Source organism: Cyclopterus lumpus, chromosome 9, assembly GCF_009769545.1.
Source record: "Cyclopterus lumpus isolate fCycLum1 chromosome 9, fCycLum1.pri, whole genome shotgun sequence".
Classification (NCBI taxonomy): domain Eukaryota; kingdom Metazoa; phylum Chordata; class Actinopteri; order Perciformes; family Cyclopteridae; genus Cyclopterus; species Cyclopterus lumpus.
In genome coordinates, this window is record NC_046974.1 from 23,661,195 (window position 1) to 23,681,722 (window position 20,528).

Sequence of the window (20,528 nt, forward strand, 5' to 3'; positions counted from 1 at the left end):
ATATTTATAGTGACACTCGTTACCCGGAAAAGGTTCTACTTTGACATCCTGGATATATATCCTTTAAACGCATATTGTGGACCCTTCTGTTTGCCTCTCTCTTCTTAGCGAAGGGTCACCTGTATTGTTATTGATTGAGGTGTATTCACTGCAGCTATACAGGGCAAGGTTAACGGGTCTACTGTGGTGTAGGAAACCCTCACAGTCATGCTGCTTCAGAGTCATTAAGAGCTGGGGCACACACACACACACACACACACACACACACACAGTGCTGTAATTAAATGCTCAAGCTCAAAGTCAGCATCGCAGGAGAATCTGAGGCGTTCTGCGTGTGCAGAGGAAGACGAGGCATCATTGCTGGTTGTGTCTCGCTCCCTTTTAGGCCAATTACAACGGCACAATGACAGATCAGTTTTTAATTGCTGCAACTGCTGTTCATTACGAACAATTAAGCATCAGCAAGTGGTACAAATCCATATTTTTGAATATTCAAGACATGTAAATTAGTTTGGGATCATTAATGGAACAAAAGATAAAAGCTTTAGTATTTGTGCCTATTGAAATGCATTCAGTATCTGTACAATGTTATGTTTTACATATTGATATGATATATCTGGGCTGTTGTAAATATCTCAAATAAACCAAATTACATTTTAGTCTGCTATATGGACTTGATGTAGATGTATAACCCATCAGAAAACTGGAAAGATGTACTGCAATCTAATTAAGTTGTTATTTAATACTGTATGCACTGAAGACTCATACGTTCTCCTCTCCTGTGTTTATTCCCAGAAACGACTGTTAAGCAAAATCACAATTCATATTTGTATTACATTTTAAAAAATGGAGGGGGAAGTAACCAAATGAAAACGTTGACACATAAAGAAGCAGTGTTGAACGCAGAAACACATTGACACCGACAGTACACACACACACACACACACACACACACACACACACACACACACACACTCACACAACGGGGCGGGCCTTACCTCTCGGGTGTTCGCCGCTGTTGTCGTGGTGCTTCCTCTCGTCTTTCAGCGAGACCGGCAGCTGGTGGCTGAGGGCGGAGGACAGAGCCAGCAGGCTGGCGGTGGTGCCGGCCCCGGCGTGCAGGGGTGGCTGGAGGCCCGCCGGGTGCGGTGTGAGCGGGACGGGGATGGCGTGGCCGTGGGAGAGGTGCTGAGCATGGAGCTGCTGCTGCTGAACCGCACACAAGAAGCAGTCGTTAGTGTTTACATGGGAGAAGAAGACGGGGCGGAGAGAAACATTACTTGGATATTACTTGTGATACCAGTATTATAAAGTGTCCTCAAAATACACTTTTAAAGTATCGTGTGTGTGTATGTAATGTATCTTGTAGGGTTGTCACGATACCAAAATTATAACTTTGATACGATACCTCCCATAAATATCACGATACCCCATACTTACGATACGATACCAAAATTCGATACGATACTACAAATACGATACTGGTATATTTATCTATAATAGTAATAAATAAAACATCTGTATGGTTCCCTTTTTTACCAGCGTGTTCCTGCAGAGCTTTTTCAACACTTTAATATTAGTATTAGCCTAGAGCAAGATATTAATGAAAACTACATGGTGCCATCATAACATTGATTATACACGGCTATGTAGGCCTTTTGTCTGACCAGATGACTACATAGTTCCTTCCATAAGTATGAGCAATTGTAGAGTTCATATTTTATCTTAATTCATGGAATAATTATTTTTCTTTAACTAAAAATAAAAATAATTAGCTCAAGATCCACCGTCAGGCTCCACCATTTTGCATCAATTGTGTTTCATTTAGTACACTTGTGTGCATTGTGACCTCATGATCACATAGACTGGTCGTCAAACTAGGCTAAGGCTACTTGTGTTAGGCTGTATATGGGTGAGCTGGGGGTGTGCATCATGTTTATAATCACATTTGCTTACCTGTCGTTCTTTGAACTCTTTGAAAAGTTTGGGGTGTCTGTCTGAAAGGTGCTTTGCCATGTTTGACGTGTTGCTCCCTGGTCTGAGTGGCTTTGAAACACGTTTAGCAGATGGGTCTCTGTACTTTCCTTCACTATCTGTATGTCAGTGGGCTTTCCTTCACTATCTGTATGTCAGTGGGCTTTCCTTCACTGTCTGTAAGTCAGTGGGCTTTCCTTCACTGTCTGTATGTCAGTGGGCTGTCCTTCACTGTCTGTAAGTCAGTGGGCTTTCCTTCACTGTCTGTATGTCAGTGGGCTTTGCTTCACTGTCTGTATGTCAGTGGGCTTTCCTTCATTGTCTGTAAGTCAGTGGGCTTTCCTTCACTGTCTGTATGTCAGTGGGCTTTCCTTCACTGTCTGTATGTCCGTGGCCTTTGCTTCACTGTCTGTATGTCTGTACGTTAGCATGTGCTCTTTGGAGTCATGGCGTTCAGTAACCCTCATTTAGCCAAAACAACATTTTTTTTTTAAACACGTAAAAAGCTTAAAAATTCACAAGATTTACTGTCGGATTTTATGTTGCAAAACAAAATGGTTATAATCTCTTGAACTGGTGTTAACCACAGACCATATATCAGGCATTTCAACAACAAAAAAACAGTGAAAAATGTGCGAGGGAACCGGAAGTGCATAAACACTGACTACTTTCCTGGTTCTCGCTCTACACGCAGTCTCTTTAAAAAAAAAATCCCGGAAGATCAATTGGAAAGTTAGGTTTGAGGCAGTAAAAGCACTTTAGGACACACGAACAGCGGACCCCTGGAGAGAAGTCCAGAGTTTCATTGATCCTCCTGTCCTGTGAACGTAGACTTGGCAATTTGGTCTATTTGACTCTAAATGGACCTTAATTTACTAAATGAACATCATGCTGTATTGAAGAAGACTTGAAACTAGAGACTGATACCATAAACTCACGTTTACAATGTTTACTGAGAGAATAAATCAAGAGAGAAGTAGAGTCATTTTCTATAGACTTCTATACAACCGAAAGGAGTCGAGAGAGAATGCACGCTTTAAGACACTTCCACATTGGCTTCACTCTGCAGAACCGGAGGTTGCCACCTGCCTGTGACAAAGCTGCGGTATCTCAACGCATTGGTGGTGGCTAAACAGGTTGTCAAAGTCTCGCTGAAGCTGAAAAAGTAGAAATATGTCGCAAAAGAAAACCTCACTCATCATTCTTGTTGCAACTAAATGGTACAATTAAGTTTAGCTCTTGAAAACTATTCTATTACTGCATGTGCGTACATGCGCGTGCAATACACCCACTCCTATGATGGCGTTGAGTTCAGCCATGGTGACCTGCTTGGCGCGCTCCACCGCCTGCACCACCTGCTGCTGATGCTGCGAGAGAGAGAGACAGACAGACAGACAGACAGACAGACAGGGAAGATCAATTGTCTTCAAAAAAAAGAGTCCCCGAGTGCACACGTCCATTAACACTGTAACACAGCCTGACGTACAATTAGCAATCGTCACGCAGCAACGCGCCGATTATAAAACCTGACAAGCCGTTGCACATCTCTTTAAAGTAGCCATAAATGTGCAGTAGCAGGAGTGAGCTGTGCCATATCTCACTGTACACCGGCTCCAACCAGATCCAGGTTGAATTTGTCCCCTCCCAGTTATCGCTGCTCTTTATTTGGGAAAAAAACAGTGCGTTCAGTAAAACTCACAAAGGAACAAAGGAAAGTGTGTGCGTGTTTCGCCGGTTAAATCCGCCTTCGGAGAGCAGAATTTGAAAACCAAACAAAGATCTGAGATGAACAGTAGCAAAAAAGAGGCCAAAAAGAGGTACTGATAAAAAAAAGAGGCCAAACATGCCTTTAATAACGTGTGCTGGAGATGATGCGTTGGACATTTGAATGCAGTTCCTTCAATCGAAAAGCCACAACCACAAATTCCATGCAGTTCTGTCGTCAGTCGTCTGAGTGGTGTAGCTGATAAAAAAATGTTTTTTACTAGATTTGTGGAGCGCAAGAGATCACCAGAGAGAGACAGACAGGCTAAGAGGGCAAAGTCATCCAAAGGGCACGGAGCGAGAGAGAGAGACGGATCCGGACGGGGAGGGAGAGCAGCCAAGACTCATTCGGGAGAAGCACTAAACATCAAAGCGGGGCAGAGAAGAAAGGGCTTATCCGCCGTGGAAATGAACCCAACCGCCGGGTTGGGCTTTCACCTCTCCCGCCTGAACGTGACTCGCACACATGAAACGATCCACCGGCCCGGTGCGCATTGGCTTCCAAAGCGATACCATCAATCATCCGCAAGATTTACAGACGTGGCACGGACAGCCGATATTCAACACACTAACGTGTTTTACTCGGACATTTCAGCCAAATCAGAGGCTTTTCTTTCTTCTTCTTTTTTTTAAATCACACGGACCGGAACACGGACCGGAACACAGTACTCAACGCGGGAACGCAAAACGCTGCTTTGTCAGTTTCCCGGAAGCGTTCGCGATTGCCGAGGGAGATGAGCATCACTTGACATCCATTTATGACTCACTGCATCATTTCATCCGATTAGCCGTTTGCGTGAAATTGTTGACGACCATATTCTGATCTCCGATTGTGCAAAGTTTAAAAGAAATTAGCTGCAGGCGTTCGCGAGAGATCTCATTCACTGGAAAATAAATACAACTTGGGACGGAAGGACAGAACGACCCGCAAACATGTTCTCCAGAGACAAAAAGACGGTGGGCGGATCACTGAAGGCTGTCACTAAATATATACTGTAATAAATAGTAGAAGTTCCCCGCGGTCATTACAAAAGCTTTGTAAAAAATCTTGTAAAAAAGTAATGTTTTTGTATTAGAATTAGAATATGAAGAAAAAGATGGATGCACCGATATCGATATCGGTCTGATACTGACTCAAATAGCTCAATCGGGACGATCTGGTATATCGGAGACCATTATTATGATGAATAACAATTCAGTACATTCATATCTATTCATTCATATGCCTTGGAAACTTCCACACAGTGAGGCATACAGCTTATTAAACACTGGTATCTTTAAATAAAAACATGAACATATTTTGCTGGAAGGGAATGCAATATTCATTGAGCAAAATCTTGATTTTAGTGAAGAAATCTTGGAATGTCTGAACTCTGTAGTAAATGTGTGAGACCCAACCATATCTACATACACACTATTACAGAGGTAAGATGGTTCATGTTGACCGGCAGCTTGACCAACGCTGGTGTCGAAGAAATGGGAAGTGAAATAAAATATATAAATAAATTAAAAATTAAAAGCCAAACAATGAGCTCTCCCAAACACGAGCTATCCACGCTGCCGGTGTGTTTTTACTGCGCAAAAAATGACATGACTTTAGTTGCGCTTTGGCAGACGAGGCTGCGCGTTCGGAAAAAAAAAAAATTGTTGAATAAAAAAGGCGCTTCCTCTCCTTGCCGCCGCGGGCCTCGGGGCTGTGTAGCCTAATGCCATTATTCCTAATCCACCCTAAACCCTCCTAATCCATGGCTAATCTGGAGGAGAGCTTTTTGGAGTCCACACTCGCTCCTTCCTGCTGTTCCCACCCCTCAACACACACACACACACACACACACACACACACACACACACTTTCAACTCCTCCAGAGAAAGGATTTACCAGCTAAACACACACGCCTAAAGGTTCCATAATAAACATACTGTGTGAAACACACCTCACACACCCACATCTGTACGTGCACACGTTGAATGTATGTGCACGCAGGTGGACACATACACACATACACTCAGCCGCTGGCTCCTGCATATGTTTGTGGGAGACATTTAATAAATTCAGAGCATATCTGCCTATCCGGAGCGGGGAGGATTAGCCAAGGATAATCTGTGTGTGTGTGTGTGTGTGTGTTTGTGTGTGTGTGTGTGTCCATATCTGTCTTCCATTCCTCCGTCTCTCTCTCTCTCTCTCACCCACCACCGTCTTAACTCACAGCGAATGGGCTTTTTTTCATCTTACCTCCTGAGAGAGGAAGGGGATGACTTGGGCGCAGATTGCGTTCAGCCGCTTGACGATCTCCGCCTACAAAACAGAGAGGTGGGGGCAGACAACACAACCATATTTCAAAATTCACAGAAGGGGACGAGGAGGCATCCTCCTCAGACAACCTAAAAAATTAAATAAAATGTGCAATGTTAAATTAAAGTAATGGCCTACGTGTGGAACACGAGTCATTTGATGCATTCGCAGTTGTTGAGAGCCGTTAGGAACACCGTATCTGGTGGGGGCCCCCCACCCAAAAGGAAACTCTTCACAGGAAGTAAGGCTTTGCAAACGTTTTATGGGGACATAAATGCACTTGACATGGTTTTGTTTTTAGACCTCAAGGATACTCACAATGAGTTTTAATGAGTAACACTGAATGTAAAGATATATTTTGTATGTTTGTTTGAGTTTGTTTTGTTTGTGTGGAAACTCCACAGGGCCCCTTTTAAAAGTCAAGATTAAATTAAAAGAATGGCTTTTCAAACACTCCCCGGTCATATTGTGTACCCATTTAACAAAATAAACAAAGAAATTATTAAATTAATAAATAAATAAATGTCATTGTATTTTCAGTTTAAAATCCATCAATCCATCTTTTCTTCCAGTAAAACAAAGTATGAATTGTGCGACCGTAAGCTAGTACCGACCAGTTTCCATAAATGGTATCATGACGTTCATCCATCAGTTGTCGATTCATCATCAACTCAATAAATCAGAAAATCGCGCGTCAATTTATTTTACCGCAGAACATGAATATTCCCAGCGAAAACGCGATGTCAGCTAGATGGCACAGTGGCATCAACCAATCACGTTCAAGACGTACACTACCCTGTACATCAACGGGAATGCTCGATAGTCGGATGCAAAGAGGCAAACTTTATTCTTCCTTTCAACCTTGACCAAGACTGGATCCTCTCCCTCCGTTCTTACCTTTCACAATAAAAGCCCTCGACAAAAATGATTTCTCTCTCTCCCCGTTGACTACTGTAACAATTTTCTTTTTCTGAAATAAGGTCCCATGGTGGTCCACCAGAAGGAGCGGGACATCGCCTCTCTATATTCCATTTCAATGGCGGAATACTTGCATTACAGTAGCTCAAAGGCCCTCAGACTAACATTTCTCTGGGATTTTGTTTTGGGTATTTTTATGGAAAAAAAAGAAGAACTCATAACTTGAGCAGCAATGGCCATGAAAAGAGCAAAACCGCCAGAAACTCAAACTTCATCTGCAGAGCAAGGCAAGATAAAAGACATCAAAGTGCCACCCACACTGTGCGTTTTTAAAGATGATCTCTGGAAAGTGCAGTCGGTGCCCATGCAGCTCGGTAATGATTGCTTCACCAAAACAGAAGAAAACAAACGTCACAGAGAGAGAGAGCTCTCTGAAACGTTATTATCGAGTAAAGCAGATTGTCCACTGCAGGTCTGATGAAAGAGACATTATTCCAACTTGGTTGGTTACGTGTCAACCAAGGAGTGAGTTAATCACACTTTTTGACCTGTATAACCTTTGCAGGTCGAAGGTACATGCACTGCTAAATTAATTAGAGACCGAAACTAATCAACTATTCATTCAGCATTTGATTTTACAATCGATTAATTTGAATGAATTATTAATCAAACACAAATGCCAAATATGATCTGGTTTCCCAGTCAGAGAGGAGGATTTGCTGAAAGACACTTGCAAGAAAGACACTTGTGCTCTGAGAAATTGTGAAAGACCTTTTAAAGAAGATATATTAATATAACTCCATTAATAATCAATTACAAGCGTGATTTAAAAGTGATTTTCTTGACGGATGGCACACATAAACAACAACCGTGAGCGCGCAAGCAGTTACACACCTCCACAGCCTTCTATGTATTCATCAGATGGTTTTACAGAACCCGAGGGTTGGCTTTTAAAGATTATACAGCACTCTCTCTCCACATCAGGTATGAATTTTTTTTTTTTTTTTTTTTTTACAGGAAATTGCCTGATCCACTGTCCCACAGGGAGTGATAGTAGTGCAACTGAAATCCAAACAAACATAGAAGAAGAAGAAGAAAAAATACAGACTTGCACAAAACCACACACTAAATGGCACACAGGGATACACTCTTTGTTTTGTAAGACTAAATATGTACAACTATATAACAGAAAGTCCTTCCTTGAGATCACGTGGCCTGCATGCACAATGATCGGAGAACACTCCTGCGGTTCAGATCTTACAAATAATTTGACGTACAAAAGCAGTATTTTTTCTATGGTAGTAAAAAAAACTTGGTTTGACTTGAAAATTGAAAAACTATCGGCAAGGCAAAAACAACAGGACACAAAAGGCGCTGCAACTACCGCTAGCAACAAGATGGCAGTCCGAACAAACAAATCCAAGACAGGTGAGCTGGTCAGGAACAAGATACTAGAAAGGTGTTCTCAGTACAGATCTCCACCAGGTGTGTCTGCAACGACCACTGTTGTATTGTGGGTTATATTGTGTGATTGAATGAATTAAACAATCTAGACACTAATGGGCTGAACGGCATCGTAAAACCAAGTATGCGGCGAAGTATGCAGTCAATTGGCTTGAAGTCATAAAGATGTGTTAAATTAAACAAGCGACAACGTACTCAGCAGTATGCATACTGGCAGTTCTACTGTTGGCAGTTAGCAAAACACACTGTTCGAAACACTTAACAGTGAGCAAACTGAGGGGTGTACTGCTAGTTATGTTAGCTGTAAATACATGGATCTACCCATCTGCAAGAACACGAAGCAGCAGATATGGGTTGTTTCTACCTGAACTAAAGACTGCATTGACAGGCTTTGATTTAGGCCTTGACAGGATCACACTTAAAGTACCTCCTTTGGCCGGCACTCCATTAAGCTCAATACATTTTCTGTCAATCGACTGTACACTGGGGATCTACAAGACAACCCGCATCCAGGTAGAACATTTCAAAGTGCTGGAAGTTAAGAGGTCCTGTCTTTACAATAAATGCAAAACATTACTTTTACAAAAGCACCAGCTGCAGTGCATTATTTTTTTTATTTTTTTTTTATACTTTGGACGCGTTACGGATCAGCAGAATATTGACTTTTACATGTCGGATTTTTTTGTATCTTTGCGGAGACAAAGGATTTCTGCTCTGCCAGAAGAAAAGCAGCACTAATTCGGGTGAAGGTTTTTGCCAGTTCGAATAGAAGAGTAGCGACAAAAAGCAGCCATGTTCTCCTCATAGCCGCGCGGCAGACGGAACAGAAAAAACAAACGAAAGAACAGAAGCCTCACTTCAAGCTGAGCTTCATTCACTCTGCAGACATTCCCACAGATGTGAGGGCTAATGCACTCGAGAGGTTCCACCGAGTACATTGATTCATTCTGATGAAGGGTTTTTATTATTGAAACAATACAAACAAATTAAAAATGTAGATCTTAATAATATATTTTGTAAGCCACAGGATGCCTGAGCACCAGCTATCAGTGGAGCTCGGGAGCCATTCAGCGTCAAGCCAATGGGGAACTCCAGGGACGGCTTACCTGCCATTAACGCAGTGCTGCAGCTGCTCCCACACCAAACCTAAAACACTGACATTTTCTTTTTATATTTAACGTTTATCCAGGGAAGACTTGCTGTGCACACATGCCCTTTTTCCGCGTGGCTCTGCTTCAGACACACTGGGGAGCTGCCCAGTACATATTAGCCTCTGGGAAACTCCACTATAGTTGGTGGTTGGGGTGCCTTGCTCAAGGGTACCTTAGTTAGGTGTGTTGAGAGCAAAAAAAAGAAGGCCATGCTCAGTATTTGCAGCTTAAGAAGTGACTGAATGAAAGAAGTGCTTCCTCTGGTCTAGCATAAGGAAGTGGGTGTTCAAGGACACACACAGTGAATAGATGGCAGACAGCTAGAGGTGAGGATCAGGCTGTATGAGATGTTGCCACATCTACTTGGACATGATATCGCTGCTAGGCAACCTCACAATTAAACCATCACCCATCAAGCTCCCAAACACAATACACAATATAAGTACTACTATTGATTTGGAAGTAATTGGGGGGGATTTTATACCTCTATTAGAGAGCTGACAGGAAATGTGGATGATGGGGGGGGAGGGGTCATTCTTTCTGTTGATGCGTGGCAAACAAGCATTGGCTTTTCAATTGAATTTGCATTTAAACTGTTCCACCCCAACCATGATATGACTTTGATAAGAAAAGTCAACTTTACACTCACTGAGCTGTGATAAACAACCAAGTTTGCTCATTCATTCTTACATCATACAGAAATGAACTGTCTGGAACACAACGGCATGGTTTTCTTAAAGAGTAACTTCATCCACAGGTCTGAGCCGAAGTCCACCTCCGCCTGCTCACCCCCCGGCTGTAGTCTCCTAGCGGCTGGGAGCAGAAACCCGGCGCTGCCGCCACCAACCACCAGCCTGCTGTTCTACTTATTTTCTGTAACCAGTGTAACGTTAGCATGAAAGCGTGGTGGAATTACAAGCCAACGTTAGCTCGCTAACTAGCCAGCAGCTAAATGAGAAAAACAAAACTTCATTGCTTCATTTATAATTCCAGAGAAAAGAAAGAACAGGCTTGTGCTTGGTTTACAATGCTACACTGTGGTTACTGAAAGTAAAAACATTAGACACTGTGGGGAGAGACGAGGTGTGTTTTATTTAATTAATCCCGTGGATTCCATCTTAGAACTGGCCTTGCAGAATTAGGGCTGATTTTCAACTATGGGACGTTAATATTAACAAGAGCATTGATATGTTTCATCACAGTGCAGTCATATCATGTTAATAACCTGTTTAATTTTTGATGTAAAATATATGTTATTTAGAGCTCAAATCTGTTGGACAGAAAATTCATTGTTTAAAGTATTTATGGTATTTGCTGTTTTTCTTAGTCCTCTATGATAATAAATTAATTATCTTGGGTTTTTGACAATTTTTTTATGGACCAACCATAAATTGAGGACATATTAACCAATTAATCTAATGTACTTTATGGGCTAAAACATGCAAAACCACCATATTTTAGTTTTAAAAGAAAAAGAAATAAGGACTCTAAAGCTGTAGAAAGTAAAGATGCAGATCTCCGCTAACAACTACAACCTACAACCTGAACCACCGATCGATTTGTTTTGAAGAGGTGAACCAGAGATGTTGGGACAGAAAAGGGAACAAAAGCGCTGGAGCAGAAAAAGGAAATGGAGATGCTTTGTTTTTTTTCTTGCTTTTTTCCTGCGAGGCAACACAACCAATTTCAGGTGACATTTTACATCAATGCCAAACCATCGTGACTGTCGGCCAGAGTGCAGAGGATGTCAGCCTGTTTGGCCAAACGCGTCTGTTCATACAGAGACCGAAGCGGAAAGGCAGGGCTCCTCTTTTATTTATTATTTTTCAAACAAAAAAAACAAAAAAATGGTCCTGTGGTTTGTGTAAACCTAGAGATGTTTTGGTTTTTGTTGTTGTTCAGCAGCGAGCAGGCCTTGACTTCGACCCGTACCTGTCACACGCCTCGACAGCCGATAAATAACAAGAAGTCCCTCTAAGGTGAGCACTCTGGTCGATCCAGGGAGCTTATTGCCAGATTAGAGGACTCTGCGGTCACATAAATGCCCGCGACCTCGGACGCAAGATCGTTTGCGCTGAATTTATCTTTGACCCCTCTCTGTGCGAGTCGCCCCCGGAGAAACGTTCCTGGGAGGGGGGGGCTGTGCAACATCAAACTTATTATATGGTTAAGCTCCTTGTGATCGGATCCACAACATGCACTAACTTTCATGGACAGTAAAAAAGGGCTATATTTGCCACTGAATATGATTTCATTATTTACTTGAGAGCACCTACTTGCCATCTTGTAGCTAGCGCAGCACAAAACCAAAAAACACCCCAGCAATAACCACTTATCTCCAAAGATGTTGCCCAGAAGAACACCCTCCCCCCGCAATAAAACAGCGTAAAATACTCCTAACAAGGAAATTAGAGCAGGCAGGAGCCCCGGAGTCAGATTGGGTCAGATAGTAGATCAAATGTCTATCTCCCCTGTGGTGCTTTGTAAGCGCCACATCAGCACCACTTTTCACCACCAGCTAATACACCTAATGGACCCCACCCTTGGCTGTATTCCCTTGTGACTGTGTGTGTGTGTGTGTGTTTGGGGGGGTGGCATTTCCTGTTGGTCTCCTTTCACCAGTCGGAACAAAGGCCATACTCCAGACCCATGAGCACTCATGTGTTTGTACCAAGCTAGCTTAGCTTAGCATAAAGACTTAGGTTAGCATCATATTGACCAGACAGCTACAGGATGTGGTTTTGGTCTTCTTATCTTAGGAGTGCATTTAGCAAAACGTCAAACTACATTCCAAATGTCATCTTGGGAACCACTGAAATCAACGGTCACAATTTTACCTTTCTCACACAGAAGTTAAACCTGAATCTGAAGATTATCAAAATGCTTTATGGGAAAGATTTATATTTGAAAACCATCAGAAAATATGAAGAAATAATCGCTTGCCTGTATTTTGTTTCTACAATTCACAAAGGTTCAGACGTGCTTTAGTCTTCTGAATGCTTTTTCTGAGACATTACATGATCGAAATCCTCGAAATAAAAAAAAAGTAAAAAGAAATCCGCTGCTGTTTAACGAGTTGTCAGTCCTCGTTGAAAACACTGCCAGTCTTCTGCATCAAAACGTCTCATTACTTCCTCCTCTCCTTCCACTCCCTCCTCGTGCCCTCGCTTGCTTTATTTCTCTTTCGGCTCCGCTAATTTGCAATTGATTAGCTGTCCTCTCGCAGCTCTCGGACCCCTCCCAGCCCACAGTCAACCCCTCCCCCGTCCTCTCCTCCATCTAGGAGTCAATTTCGTCCTTAACGAGGGGCAGCGGGGCCCTCCTGTGTAAATAAGGTGGGGAAGAGCCAAAAAAAATAAATCAATGTGGCCTATTACCCTCAGAAAATGCTAAGCAAGCAATATTAGCAATGGGCTTGGCGGCGGGGGTCGACTGTTTTAATGGGACTGAAGCTACACCCCCCCCCACACACACACACACACACACACACACACACGCACACACACCACTCTTCAATCTCGGCGCCCACTCAACGACGAGCCACGTATCTGCATAGCACGTATAAGAGACACACATTATTGCCTGTGTACGAGTGCACACAAACACAACCTGAACTCAGTTGCTTCCATACCTCTCTCTCACACACACACACACACACACAGACACAGACACAGACAAAGAGCGAGAGAGAGAGACTGTTGGCAGAAATTAGGGATTCACTCTCCAAAACTGCTTCCTGACAGAAATCATTGAACGCCACACGGAGCCAAGGGCCACATTTCACCTCTTTTATATTTGTTTTCCCCTTTCCCCCAATAAACACACACACACTTATAGTAGACACCCCTCATATATCATCACACAAGTCTGCATCACAAAGGCTGCAAGTGTGTGCAACATTCACACAGGCCGCGACACAGACAGGAAAAAAGGCTTCCAATATATGAATACACTCGATGAGCACAAATACACGAACGGCACACACACACACACACACACACAACACACACACACACGCTAAACAATCACAGTGTGCATGCACACAAACAATACAGTAAGCAAACATGTACTCTATAATGTACATACAGGCTGTTATACAGATTCCCCGCAACACAGTAAACACACAGTATAGATACACAGGAACACAACAGCAAAGGCCGGGCATTTATCACTTGCTCCACACTCAACTGCTCCGAGGCTCTGTACACTCACAGAACACACACACACACACACACCCCGTTTGAGCGTGTAGCTGGTTTAGCCATTTAGCCTGGCAGCTCATGTGCAGTTAACAGACATTTATGCTAATGACCCTCTGCGTTTGAAAAAAAAGAAAAGCGAGGGGTAATGTAAAGGCTCGTTAAAGGCCAAATCCTCCTTCACTACGCTCATTTTTCAGCCCATATTTCTCGTTCAATTAAGCTGATGAAAACATTATTCACACGTGGAATTACTATTCCCGCTTTATGTGCTTTTTTTACCCTGTAAATCCCATTTCCATTATGAAATGCAACACATTTTTCCTTCTTCCTTACATTCAAGTCTCAGCCGAGCAGACAGTTTTTCCAAAAATAATTACTTGACAATCTTTTTTTTTTCAAAACACAAAAAAAACAGAAGGTTGTTCAAACCCTCTGAAAAAAAGAAGGAGATTCTGTGTGTTGCACTTTTCACCCTGTGTGTAAGCAGCCAGAAATGCCAAGTATGAATGCACCATTGTGTATGAAAAGTATGAAACATCAATTTATTACCAAATCTGTTAATACGGTTATTCTTTATTTTGGTTCACGTTGTATATATTGATACAAAGGGTTTTTTACAATAAGTACATTAAGACAATAACTTTTTGTATCACAGGTTTTTTTGAAAATGTAATGTTAAGAGGCATTTCCGGAACAAAAAAAGGTTCAGAATTCCTGTTTCATTTTGTTGACATATTAGAGTCCAAGGTTTTTTATCGAGGGGATACAAGATATATATTTTTATCACTCCATGAATCAGAAGAAAATCCATTTCCGCCATGTTTTTAGGAATAAAATGTTGTGTAAAACAGGCTATGAATGATGTATTAACATACCCCTCAGTGAAAACCTTCAGAATATAAAGAGGAATGAATCTGGAAAGTTTGCTGGCTGTAAGAGCTGCGGAAGTGGAGATTTGTCATTTAGAGAAAACGACCTTTCAAGATATGCTTTGAAAATGCTTTATAAAAACACGACGACAGGTGATACCTGCGTGAAATTTCCCCAGTTGATTACTCACATTAAGATAATTAGTTTTAGTTTTCAAAAATGTTATGTTTAAATATGTACAAGAAGCATTATGTAAGTGTGGATTAATATATAAGTATAAATATTTTAGAAATCAGCGTCAACTACAGATTTCGAAATCAAAATTCACAATCAAAAAGCATCATGCTGTTGTCTGTTTGTATGCATTCCCCTGTGTCCCCACTACCGTGTGGTTTGAGTTCGGTTTTTACATCTTGATATTCCAAGTTGAAATGAAAAAAAAAGACATTTGAATAAATGAATGTTTCCTACCTGCTTGTGCATCTCTATGTTGAGTCCGTATGACATTTCATAGTACTAAAAAAAATTTAAGATAAAGATCAAAACAAGGTCAATCGTGTTTGGCACACAGCAAAAACAAAATACTGACACACACACACACACACAATGAGACTCACCATGACATAGTGTCTCTGCATCTCGGTTTTGTCACTGGCCAGTTTCTCACACTCCAATTTCAGACTGTGGGGCGGAGAGGGAAAAATGTTACGATTGTGTAAACCAAATTAAGATACTCTGACAGGAATGATACCTCATCTGAAAGCAAATGCACCAAATATGACTATGTAAAAAAAACTTTTATTTAAAAGGAACGCAGAGATAGAGAATAGCGAGCCGGAAAGTGACCACATCCTGTGGCTTTGAATTACATTTTCAAAACTTTTGGAGTGCAAGACAAACAAAAGAGCAGCTCGGGCCCCTGCAGATGCAGACACTTGCTCAGCAGTAATTAATGGATCAATAAACGGCCGCACAAACCTCATCATATATGCTTTACAGTGTGAGTGGATGCCCAAACTGCATCGTCGACAAAAAGGACGGCCGTGTAATGAGGATGCATTTTACAACTGTGGTTAGGCAGAGGCTTAACTCTTTCCACTGTTGCCTGTTAATGGTGGGGAGGGGGGGCTTTTACGTGTGATTCTCATACACGTCATGTTTCATGTGAAGTCCGGATGCTAGCGTGCCGAATGCGGGACCAAGAGAAACATTTCTGCATGTGACTGAAATGTTAATTATTATGATTGAGTGACAAATTTAGGCACAAAGAGATTAAAACATTGATTCTTCAACACACAAGACGTGAGCCTCTGCGTGAGCCGGATGATGAAGATGAAGATGCTGATGCGTTTCTGGCAGTGACCAGTTGGTTTCCAGTGACCCAGAAGGTTGGGTATTTACACAGCTAACAGTCTAAGTTGGAGACTCACATTTGTTTTATTTTTCCCACAATATGATCGTCAATAAGCTTCTCCAGATATTTTAAATGGCATTATGTGTGACGGGAGATTGGATGACTTTCACGAATGTTTTAAACTCAAAGAAATATTTCCTCCTTTTAAAGAAAAAAGACTGTATCCACTGTGTACAACATCACCCTTTTTCTTTAAAAAAAATATATAAATCAGTGTGTGTCTCCCTGCTGTTTGGATGTCACAAGACTCAGCAGTTTGATCGCAGTCTATCACTATCCTTGGTTCAGCTCACTCGGGCCCGGGATTGCCTGGCGAACTGGACCACCGGTTCATCTCACCGGGTGATTGGGCAATAATTACAGGGAAGGAGAGAGGTGGGCGATTATTATGCATTGGTATCGCGCTTACGGTTCTGCCCCCCCCCCCCAAGCAATGTATTTCACACTTCATCATGTCGGGTGAAAAAGCATTTCACACCACTTGGGTCTGCAGAGTGAGACGTGCATACCAAGGATGGTGGGGTTTACCTGTGGTTAGTCACGCCTACAGACGTAAGTAGCAGCATCTTGGCTTTGGGGGGGAGGGTATGAGGGGGGTCGTTTCACAGGATCTCCAGGTGGTTGTCTATATCAAACTCGGCACGTTTTGTTTCCCCCTCAAAACTATCGCTGTCTTTTATGTTATGCTGTTGCATCATTACACATGTTTGGTCTTACAGTGTGACTTAGACATGGCTGGTGCCAGGGTGGTCGACATCACGGGAAGTTCCTTTTTTCTCACGTAATCTGGAGGTTTCGGTTGACAGAGCTGGGACCGAGTCATTGTTTTGCATGTCACAAGTAAGTCTCAAGTCTCTGCACTCATGTCCCTGATTCAAGTCCCAAGTCAAGACCAGAAAATCCAGAGTCAAGTCCCAAGTCAAGACCAGAAAATCCAGAGTCTGGTCCCGTGGCAAGTCTGACAAGTCCCAAGTCAAGAGAGGAAAATCCAGTCCCAAGTCAAGTCCAAAGTCAGGACAGGCAAAACCTGAGTCACGTCCCACGTCAAGAGAGGAAAATCCAGTCCCAAGTCATGTCCAAAGTCAGGACAGGCAAAACCTGAGTCACGTCCGAATTCAAGACAAGCAAATCCCAAGACAAGTCCCGAGTCAAGAACAAAGTCAAGACTGACATGGCCCAAGTCATGTCCCAAGTCAAGACAGGCAAAACCCAGGTCAAGTCCCAAGTCAAGACATGAAAAGTCTCAATGCAAATCCCGAGTAAAGTCCTGAGTCAAGACTGACTAGTCCCAAGTCAAGACTTGAAAAATCTCAATGCAAGAACCCAAGTTGTTCAGTTTGACTCCTAAACAAGTCATATCGTTCTATTCACCAAATATAATGGAATGAATACCGTTCGCATTAGATTATCCTGGAAATTAATTGATGTGTGACTTTTTAATCTTTGGCTTTGGGGGAAGGTATCAAGTAATTAGTTATTGGTGTTAAAGTCAGTCGAGTTCCAAGTCTTGTTTGATTTAGGCAAGTCGAGTCTAAAGTCTAAATTTGCTCTAATTAAGTTGCAGAACAACTCACGGATCAGATTTGTAATCACTCTTCAGGCCCAATGCTAGTTGCTTGAATATTTATCTCACTGTTATGCCGATGAGCAGGTGTTTCGATGTTAGCATCACGCGGCATCCAAAAAGCTCTCACCTGTGATACTGGGCTTGCAGGAAGTGGAACTCCTCCTTGATCCGGTCGCAGGACTCAGTGACAGTGAACTTTAGCTGCTGTCCCGGCTGGCGGGGGACCTCAACCCGAAGGTACAGGGCGTGTGTGGGAAAAGGGGGGAGGGAGGGGATGAAGAGAGGAAGAGCTGAGCCACTAAAGTTCAGACACACACAAGAAAGACTGTAGATGACAATAGGCCTCTGTGATATGGATGGCCTTTCTGTTTCCATCAGTCTCTTTACACGTTAACCCACGCACACTCACACACATGCACTCACACACATGCACTCAGACACACACACACACAGCAGCAGTTTGACAAAGAGCGCAATTGTCCGTGCGAGCGCGCAGTGGCACGGAAACTTGGATCTAAACTGATTACGCGTGAGGCGCGCGGCTGTTAATCCGCGTTGTTTTTTGACATACTCCGCCGATGCCGTTCTCTCTACTTACCGGATGCCGCGCCGGGGGGTACATCTTGCTCAGATCTCGAATCATTTAAAGATGGAGTGCAAAGTGGATCCACATAAACACGGGAAACAAAATGTGCGGCCACGGATCTCTCTCGCTCTCTCTTCCTCTCTCTCCGTGCGTAAAACAAAAAAGAAGAAAAAAGGGTCAGTCAGTGGCCGGTTTGCGGGCTCTAGGTGCGGGTTCTGTGATGAGAGGAAACATCCTCGGACCTCCTGTCGGCCGTCATTCTGCTCAGACAATATTGCAAAAAAGTCGGTTCAGTGTGACATTCAAAGCAGGAGTTGTCTCAGTCCTCTCCAAAAACCTCCAGCGCGTGATTCTATGCGCACAAAGCTGAACATTCTCCCTGTGAACTAACAACGCAATCCTCTATTTTCCCAGATTTTAATCTACAAAACTGCGACTTTTGACACATCGTGACCTTGCTCATCCACGGTTGCTTGGGCTTCTTCCACGGCGTCCCGTCGTCACGCGGCGCATCGGTTAATTTCCTTTCAGAACCTCCGTTAATGTTCACATCCTCGTGACGGCAACGGCAAAGGGCGACCACCTCGTCGACTGGAGCTCGCTGCGGAGACAAATTTAGAAGCAACCGGTCGTGCGAGCGCAATTACATATTCACAACAATTACGGGAGCCGACGTCGGGACGTGTAGTTTAATTCACATTAGGCGTTAACGAGCACTACAGATGTGCGTCCGCTGCGAAGAACTACAACTTCCCGAAGCCCCCCCCCCCCCCTTAAAGCCAATGGCGTGCGGTCTGAGGGAGGAGCGGCCATTACAGACGACCAATGGCGACGGGTGAGTGCGCGCACTACGCTCCATCCTCGTGCCAATCATCGACGTGTCGTCCAATCACGGGATGCAATTCATGCAGACTCCCCACGTGGGGGTCTCGCTCTGGCTGTCACAGGGATTATAGGAAACTATCTGTTGATTTATCTGTGTTTTTTTGTTTACAGCGGTAAAGTGAATTTAGGTGTCTCATGTTTTTTTTAATTATAAACTTTCAATTATAAGTTCCAAGTTAGTCCACAGATCCTCTGGATGTGAAACAGGTCAGATACAATTTTGTAAATACTTTAATTAACTTCAATTTTAATTAGTTAGATTTGGGTTTCTCAACCTGAGCACATTTTAAAGGTCTTCTAGGGCAGTGGTTCTCAACCATCCCCCTTCTCAACCATCACAGGTGTGCATAAGGACACAAGGTAATACAACATACATAACAATTCAGTAACGTCCACCTTTTTTAACACTCTCAACAGTGAAGTAAAAAAGTCCAACTACTGGGAAATAGTTTCAAAGCTGAGAATACTCACTCACTGATTCTTTGACATACCTGAGTCTGGAGGAATTAATCATTCAAAGTCAAAGTCAGCTTTATTGTCAATTTCTCAACATGTACCAAACATACAGTAATTGAAAGAAACGTTTCTCTTTTGTACAATAGGAGAACTGGGGATGTTTTTTGCTCCTGACAAGACTCTCACAGTCTGGAGTAGTGTAGTAGTGAGGAGAGAGGCAACGGGGATGCTGGCGAAACTTAACGCCGCTCCGTTTTTATTTGTTTTTTTTCTACCTTTGTTACAATTAACATTCATTTAAATGATTAAAAAAATTATTTAACAGTGTAGCCATTCTTCTGACTTAATTATTCTGCAAATCTTGGATTATTTTTTATTTTGTGATTGCCGTTGGCTCCTGCTCTCCACCACTGCGATCTGGTCAACTGGCATTGGCTGGCTAGCCAACAGTCTCTTGCTGGCCGGCGGCTACCAACGAGCCAGCCGACTCCCTGCTGGATGCTCTCCACCGCTGCCGCCTGGACAATCCTGGACAACTGGCGTTGGCTGGCTAGCCGACAGTCTCTTGCTGGCTGGCCGACGGTCTCTTGCTGGCCGGCGGCTGCGGGCGAGCCGGCCGACTCCCTGCTCCATGCTGTTGCTCTTTGGCTGGTCGCCTCTCAGCGGTCCTGGTGCTCCGGTGGTCCGGTCCGTGGTTGGCGATTGCATCCTTCCCGGCTGGCATGGTTCTGCAGTGTTCCACCTCGCAACTCCTTGGGCACAACAGCTTCTCTGCTCCTCCGTTTGTCTTGGCCATCGGGGTGCTCGGAATCCTTCGTCGGCCCCGTTGCATCCACAGAGCCTCCCACGGAGGGTTTGTTTGCTCCTGGCCTGATCGCTCCACACTTTCCATCCCCTCCCTCTGGTCGGCCGAGCGCATCACTGCAGCTCGTCATCACAACAACAGTCCCCAAGAGCGAGATGGTGGCAACGAAACTGTTACAG

General features: G+C 43.3%; 1 protein-coding gene across 1 annotated transcript in view; it reads right to left on the reverse strand.

Moving 5' to 3' along the window:
• Positions 1 to 18,895, reverse strand: part of LOC117736116 (transducin-like enhancer protein 4) — a 33,118-nt gene extending 14,223 nt beyond the window's left edge. Inside the window, exons 1-7 of the mRNA XM_034541203.1 lie at positions 18,216 to 18,895; positions 17,745 to 17,830; positions 15,254 to 15,317; positions 15,108 to 15,152; positions 5,972 to 6,034; positions 3,267 to 3,341; positions 999 to 1,206 (exon numbers count right to left, since the gene is read on the reverse strand). Coding sequence (XP_034397094.1) covers positions 999 to 1,206; positions 3,267 to 3,341; positions 5,972 to 6,034; positions 15,108 to 15,152; positions 15,254 to 15,317; positions 17,745 to 17,830; positions 18,216 to 18,260 — 586 coding nt within the window. The 5' untranslated portion in view covers positions 18,261 to 18,895. The remainder of the gene's footprint in view (positions 1 to 998; positions 1,207 to 3,266; positions 3,342 to 5,971; positions 6,035 to 15,107; positions 15,153 to 15,253; positions 15,318 to 17,744; positions 17,831 to 18,215) is intronic.
• Positions 18,896 to 20,528: the final 1,633 nt, after the last annotated feature.